Here is a 7,454-nt window from a genome sequence, read left to right as displayed (position 1 = left end):
AACTGGGAGCCGCGGGCGCTGAGGCGGCTGAACTGAGTGTGAGTGTCTGGCCACAGGGTAATGGCGCAAGGACTCAGACAGTGGCCCCGCCCCGTCTCTTCAGGCCCCGCCCCCCTCCAGGCCCCACCCCTCACCTGCGCAGCTTCTCGGTGACCTTCTCCAGCTCCTCCTGCGCGCGCCGCAGCTCGATCTCCAGGTAATGGCGCGTGGAGTCGAACTCGGTCTCCAGCTTCTCCAGCTTGTGCGTGGTGTAGGACAGCCGCTTGCGCAGCTCGCCCTTCTGCTCCTGCAGCGCGCTGCAACGACAGGCGGCGGCGGCCGGCCCGCAGCGCTAAGCGCGGGGAAACTGAGGCCCGCAACCTGCCGGGGGCGTCGCAGGGGCGCGCGTGTGCCCGGCCACACTAACACGCGAGTGCACACACACTCGTGCCCTCCCCCGCGTCACACCCGAGGCTCACAGCCCCTCTGGGGTCAGCCCCTGCTGTCCCTCCGCCCACAGCGCCCTGGTCGGAAGTGAATCCTGACGTCACTGCGACAGAGGGACAATGTGTTCCCCAGAACTTTAAGCCCACCTCCGGATCGCACACCTTTGCTTCTCCACATTGCCGGGTGGGGCGCCGAGGCCCAGGGGCAGCAGGCTGCCTCCCCAGGCCGGCTGAGTGACCTCAGACCAGGCAGAGAGGGTGGGCAGCAGTGACCCCTAGGCCCCGCCAGCTGCACTCAGCTTTGGAGGCGCAGCACCCCCCACTCCGGCCACGTTCCCCTTCTCCAAGCCGCCTGCCTTCCTAACAGAGCCCCAGCTCTCAGGCTGCTTCTCCCACAAACGGCGGGGACTCTGGGGTCCCAGGAGCAGTAAACAGACACGGGATGACCCACCCTTCTGGGCCGGTGGCCGCCAACTGCAGCTGGACACACAGGAGGGGAAGAGGCGGCCCCGGGGGCTCCTGGGACCCCGCAGGGGCAGCGCACGTGGGCAGCCACCCAGACGGGCAGACGCGGGCTCGTGTTTCCTATTACTGCTGAGCTCTCAGACGCAGCAGCGGGTGCTGGCGGGAGCCCCCATCTGTAACAGCGGGGCCCCGGGGAAGGACCTGCTGTGGGGGTGTGGGTGCCAGAGTGATCTGGGCACGGCCACAGGTGGAGCCCAGACACGCTGCCGGTGCGCCCTCTCCCCAGCGGATGGCCCTGCCCTGCGGCGGCACGGGGCTCTGCTGTCCCGCGGCCTGGGGCCCACCCCCGCCATGCACCCCACACTGGCCACTGGCTACCGAGCCTTGGCCTGTCCCTGGGTCACCGTGGCTAGTGGATGCAGAGCCCTCGGCCTGAGAATTCTACCCAGAGAAGTGCCCCGGGTGGAAGGGTCCTGGCCAGAGCGTGGGCCCTGGGGCCATCCAGCCGGTGCTACCATGCACGGCGACTTCTGGCGGGTTTGCTATGGGGCCTGGAGACGCAGGGGCCAGGGGAGTCCTAGGGTGCCACACTGGAACCCGGGTGCAGAAGGTCCTGGGAGCAGTGATTCAGCCGCGGTGCTGTGGGGCCTCCCTGGCCCAAGGGAGAGGCGCAGGGGCAGGAAGAGGCTTCCCCCCACCCCGGCTGGGCCTGCTACCACGCTCGGGTGCTCACCCGGCAAACCTCAAGCATTTTGGACTCCTGCCCCGATCTGTATTTTTTTAAGAAATAAAGAGTCACTTATATTTTGAGAACCTCAGAGAAGGGTGAGGCAGGTTGTTCTCCAGAGTTGGCCTCCAGACCATGGAGGAGGCGAATGATAAGCAGGGAGGGGCCCTTCTCCAGGCAGCCCTCCTGATTTCACCTTGGCATCAGCTTCCACTGCGCTCAGCCCAACCTTTTTTCCCTAGTGGGGTCACAAGCTTCCTGGGGTGCTTCCACCACAGGCACCGTGTTGCGTAGAGGGCCACAGCCGGAGACTGCACACTACACTCAGGAAGAGGTGAGGACTCGCCTGTCCACCTGTGGGCCACGCGCCAAGCCCCCACCCAGCTGCACCCCTGGGCTTCCACGCGCCAGCTGAGGCCTCTCATCCCAGCTCACCGTGCCCCTTCATCCCAGTCCTGCCCCACCCTGGGGACCCACTGTCCAGCGGGTATCCCCCACCCCCGCTGCCTCTCAGAGCTAGTGTCCTTCCCTCCCTTGCCCAAGCCAGCGGCCTGACGCCCCGCTCGGACCCTGGCATCACCCAGGCCGTCCACGTGGCCCAGCCTCCTCCTCCTGCGACACACGCACGGGTCACCCTCTCCTCCCCAACCTCACACCCCGTTCTCGGCACCTCACCTGGCGACAAGCAGGGCTGGTCCCCGCTCCCCAGAGCCTGCAGTCTCGAGGGGACCAGGCACAAGGGGACGTGCTTGACGGGCAGAAGAGGATGCCGGGCAGCTGGGGCCAGGCCACCCTCCCTGGGCGGCCAGCTCCAGAGAACCAGCCTGCCCACGCCTCAGTTTACCCTTGGCCTCGAGAGGGTGGCTCTGCCCACCCGGCCTCGGATAGCCCCCTTCCCTGAGTCCCCTGTACCCAGCTGCTCTGGGCCGGTCCTCGGCCGGCTGCAACCCTCGGCCCCACTCCCGCCCACCCCCTTGCCCCATCCTCTTGCGTGGCCCTGCCTCAGGTCCTCTGACAGCAGACGTCCAGGTCCGCCCCTGGAGTCCCGCTGGCTTTCCGCGTCTGTCCCTTCAGCCCTGCAGACCCCGACTGCCCCCGGCTGGCTTGCTCTGCGCCTCCCCCACCCCACACACACCAGCCTCGGCCAGGCCTCCCAGGAGGGGCCCCCCCCACCATGGGCAACCAGTGCCGCCCACACGGCCCTCCGCACCCCTCCGTCCGGTCGGATTGGGGAGGCCCGGGGGGCCCCTCCTTGCCCCTCCCCCAGCACCAATGCTGGGGTTCAACTTCTCTGACGCTTCGGGGCTCCCCTTCTCCGGTGGTGCGGGGGCCCTGGGTGTGCGGTCACCTGGGTGGCACTGCTGCCTCAGCCTGCAAAATGGGGGTTGCTCACTGCCGAGCACTCACCGTCCGGGCAGCAGGGCCGTCGGGGCCCACACAGCCTCCCAGCATGGTTACAGGCAGGGGGCAGAGAGATGGCACCGGCAGGCACGTGGGGGCTCTGGCAGGGCATCTGGGAAGGGCCGGGCCAGCGCCTGGGCCTCCTCCCAGGTGGGGGCTGGTTCAGGGGCGCGGGGCTGGACCAGCCCCTCAGCAGATACCCACGGAGGCGCGGAAGTCCTCGGCCCCTCCGGGTTGGGGTCACCTCCTCCCTGGGCAGAGGTTCCCCGATGTTGGAACCAGAACTGAGCCCGGCCTGACGGGGTGGGGGGTGCCTGCCTCCCCCAGAGTGGGCGCCTGCTCCCCACAACAACTCTGCCTGTGGCCCCCCAGGCTGTGCTGCGGGGGGGCACGAGCCCCGGCTCTGAGGGCGTGCGGCACCAGACAGACGGCGACGCCAGTGGGCGGGACGCTGCCCCCTCGGTCCAGGGGCAGTGGACGCAGACACGGGACGAACGTCTGGGGACAGACGCACAGACACCACGGGGCTGGGCAGACACAGGCGTGTTACCTGTCCCAGAGCGAGGGTGAGGACCTGGCCAGCCGGCCCTGCAGGACGCGGGGCTGCCCGAGGCAGGAGGGCACCCAGGGGCTGCGCAGCCTGCGTGAAGAGGACAGAGCTGCTCAGGGGCGGCGCCCGTCCACCCGGCATGCCCTGTGGGCAGCGTGGCAGGGCCCGCCTGGCGGTGGCACCGAGTCCCACCAGTGGCAGCTTCGCCTGCGCCCTGCCCTGTCCACTGTGAGCTGCCGCGTGGCCTGAGGGGTGGCGTGGGGCGCAGGCTCAGCTCCCCAGCTGTGAGCTCCTGTCTGTCCACTGCTCCTTCCTGGTCAGGGATCCTAGGGGCAGCCAGGATGGGGGACGGAGCCTGGCTCGCCTGTGTGGGGCACTGTGAGGGGCTGTGTGCATGGCTTGGGGGTTCTGGGGCAGGCCCACTTCACCCCTACCTGGGCTCTGCTCGCCCGACCCTGCCTGGGGCCCAGCAGTGGGAGGGGCGGGGCGGGGCGGGGCGGGCTGGGCCCTGGGTAGGCCCTGGGCGCTGCCCTGCCGGTGGCCAGGGAGATGCTCTCAGCCTGGGCCCAGACGGGGCTGTGACCCGCCTGAACGCTGCAGGGGCCGCCCGCTGGCCCCCAGCCAAGCTGGATCTGGAGGGGCTGTTGCCCCAGAAACCGGCTTCCAGGGGGTGAGACACCGCAAGGCGGAGGGGCGCCCCCAGCGCTGCTGCGCGGTGCAGACCAGGGCGGGGGGTGGGGGGGCGCGACTGCGCAGCTGCGGTGGCTCCTGGCCACTAGGAGTTATTCTTTTATACTTTTCTGGGTCGTCCCATTTCCTACAGCGAACATGAAAAATCAGGGAAAAATTTACGAACAGTCAAACTTTGGCCCCCAAACCAAGAAAGACCGAAAGTGCAGATCTGACGGCGGGATGCTGGCGCCGGGCCGCCGTCCCTCTTCCTGAGCCCCCTCTTCTCCGCACAGCACAGTGGGTGCCCCCGTCCAACCACAGCAGGGGGAGGGCCGGTGGCCTGGGCTCTGGAGAGATGGGAGCTTGGGTTCCAGTTCTGGGCCCCTGGGCGGGGACCCGGGTGGCCGGACTAGGCCGCGGTTCCCGGGGGTCCCCCCCCAGCTCCCCTCAGCGGCCTTTCCACAGGGTCTCATGGCAGGAGAGTTTTCAGAAGCCCAGGGGAGCTCAGAGCGGGAGGGAGACTCCAGGGGAAGGGGGGCTGCCGGGAGCACCGAGGGGGGCGAGGCAGACAGCCCATTCTTACCCTGAAGCACATCTCAGGTGGAAAGCACCTCCCATCTGGAGAGAAGACCCCGGCCCAGAGAGGTCAAGCAACTCTCCCAAGATCACACAGCAAGCCCATGCGGGCCGGGTGAGGACGCGGTGAGAACGAGACGGATGGTCCCTCCTGCGGCCGCCGCCCCAGCGCACCCCACCAGAGCAACGGGGAGTCGGGGTGCTCGGTAGCAGGCTGCGGTGGAGTGCCCCGCCCCGCTATAGGAGGAGGGCTCCGGCCCAGCCAGAGCGCCGAGGGTAAGTGCCGCAGACACGCCCGCGGGCGCTGAGAGGGCGGCCTGGCCTGGCCTGGCCTGGCCTGGCCGGACGGGGTCACCGCGCCTGCGCACCAAGGGGCCTTCCTGCTCTTGCCGCAGAGGGCCAGGTGGGCACTGGGCAGATGCTGGACCGGGTGCCTGCGTGATCCCGGCGCCCGCCTGGACGGGACATGGGTGTCCTCACGTGGGACACAGCTGCGCCCCATGAGGGCGGCCAGTGGGGTGGGCTGTTGAGGCAGCCTGGGCCTATGGAGGAGGGAGGGGTGTGAGCCGAGGTCTGCCCTACCCCGGCGGGGGGCTGTGCTCGGGGAGTGGGGGACCAGCCAGGTGGGCTCTGAGGAGCTTAAGGACTGGTTGGGGGCCCTGGGGGCCATCACCCCCGTGGCCTCCCCTGGCTGCCCTCTGACCTCGGCCAGGGAGGGAGGGGTCACAGCAGCCTGCGCCTCCCTGCCCCCAGCGGAGCGGCTACACCCTCAGGCCAGCCTTGCCCTGCCCCAGGCCCTGCTGGGAGGGACAGCCAGCTCCTCCTGGCTCTGGCCACAGCCAGGCCCTTCTCCCCGCTGCCCCCAGGGCGGAGCGCCCCTCCCTTGGCCCCACCCCCTCCTCCCTTGCAGACCCCACTTAAGCCCCACTTCTCCCCCAAAGCCTTTCCTGGTGACAGTCCCATAGGGCCTGGCCCTGGCTGGCCCTGTGCCCCCCTTGGCCCGTGGGGGCTGGGGCCCCTGCGCTGGGTGCAGGGGAGCACGTGAGCTCTGGGTCCCCAGGAGCATCCTGTGGTGCTGACAAGGTTACAGGGGCACTGAATGTGGTCGCAGTGGGGTTGCGGGGGCCTGGGGAGCCCCTGCCCTCCAGCCCCCAGGCTCAGGCCAGGGCTGCTCCGTCCCTGGGACACGCCCCCCGCACCTTGGCCTCCCCTGGGCACCCCTGCCCGGATCCAGCCTGCTGGGATCCAGCCGACAGTCACGCTCCAGCAAAGCCAAGGCGCCTGTCATCCTTCAGAGCCGCAGGCGGCTCCTCATCTTGGCGACTTTGTCCCCGAGTCCCCTCTGCGGGCTCACACTTGCTGCCTCCCGCTGCAGGTTAACCCCTCCCCACCCAGAGCCCAGACAGCCTGCCTGCCAGCCGCCTGGCCGGCCAGCCCTGCAGCTTCCCTGCTGGCCAGGCTCTCCTGTTCACTGCAGAGCCAGCTCCTGCTCCGCCTGGCAGCCCAAGCCCAGCCCACATCCAGCCCAAGCCCCCAGCCCCCAGCCCTAGCCTGGCCCTCCCCCAGCCCCCAGACTGAACGACTGCTAAGCTCTGATGGACTGTGCCAGCTCTGGGCGAAGCCCCCACCAACCTCTGTAGCCTCAGAGGCCTGGCTGCCCTGGTGCCCTGCGGCCACCCTGCCCCTCCTCCTGCCCAGGGCCCTTGTCCTGCTGCCGGCTGGGCATCCCTTCTAGCTCTTTCCGAGGCCCCTCAGCCCCGCCTCCTGGGACAGCCTACCCCACTCATCCCAGGGCAGGGCGCCCAGTGCCCACGGCCCACACGGTCAGTACCAGCGGCTGCAGAAACACTGCTGATCTGAAGTCTGGGGAACTTTTATGTCCCAGGCCTGCCTTGGGGGTACATAAATGGGGCGGCTGACAAAGACCCCCAAGGCCTCACTCCTTCCCGCGCTGCCAGGGAGACTCCGCAGCGGGCCCTTCCCCAGCCCCTCCCAGGACAGCCTCTGGCGCGGGCTCCGGAGCCGGCTGGGGCCTTCCTGCCCCTCAGCCAGGGCCACGCTGGGCGGGGGGCCAGGTCGACCTCGGGGCCGGCGCTTTGGCCTCGGGTGCCCTGGTCCTGGGAGGCCTTTGGCCCAGAGCTGCTCAGAGCCGGCCCACCTTGGGCCTGGTGCCCTGCCGGCCAGGGCCAGTGTCCGCAGCACCTCCTCGGCCCCTGCCCGTCCAGCCCCCCCCCCCGGTCTCCCTGCTCAAGGCTCTGTGCAGAGTCCCCTGGGCGCGCGGGGCACCCTCCCCTCGCCCCTCTTTTCTCTGAGGAAGAGTCCTGGGGCCTGGCAGGCACCCCTGTGTGGCTCCGACCCGCTTGTCCAGCACCGACCACGTCCTGGGGACCTCTGCAGCGGCCGCGCAGCGGCCCCGTGTGACAGATGGGGACTCTGCCCTGCCCCGCTGTGATGCAGCCGCTCCCGGGGAGGCGTGCACGGCACGCGTGTCAGCGCACACGCGTGTGTGTGCCAGGGTGCGGCCTGCCCCTGCCTGACTGGGAGCCCCAGCTACGAAGTCACCTGCCCAAGCCGGGCACCCCAGAGATGCAGGGGCCCCTCAAGCCCAACAGCTGCCCTGGCCCAGCTCCCAGCCCCC

At 69.6% G+C, this 7,454-nt stretch overlaps 1 protein-coding gene across 1 annotated transcript in view; it reads right to left on the bottom strand.

Moving 5' to 3' along the window:
* BEGAIN (brain-enriched guanylate kinase-associated) overlaps positions 1-7,454 on the bottom strand; it is a 30,941-nt gene that overhangs the window by 6,959 nt on the left and 16,528 nt on the right. The window contains exons 3-4 of the mRNA XM_012724379.1: positions 3,569-3,658; positions 135-296 (exon numbers count right to left, since the gene is read on the bottom strand). Of these exons, the coding sequence (XP_012579833.1) occupies positions 135-296; positions 3,569-3,658 (252 nt within the window). The remainder of the gene's footprint in view (positions 1-134; positions 297-3,568; positions 3,659-7,454) is intronic.

The sequence above is a fragment of the Condylura cristata genome, unplaced genomic scaffold (genome assembly GCF_000260355.1).
Source record: "Condylura cristata isolate star-nosed mole 26May11 unplaced genomic scaffold, ConCri1.0 scaffold00013, whole genome shotgun sequence".
NCBI lineage: Eukaryota > Metazoa > Chordata > Mammalia > Eulipotyphla > Talpidae > Condylura > Condylura cristata.
This window is presented reverse-complemented; position numbering and strand designations above follow the sequence as displayed.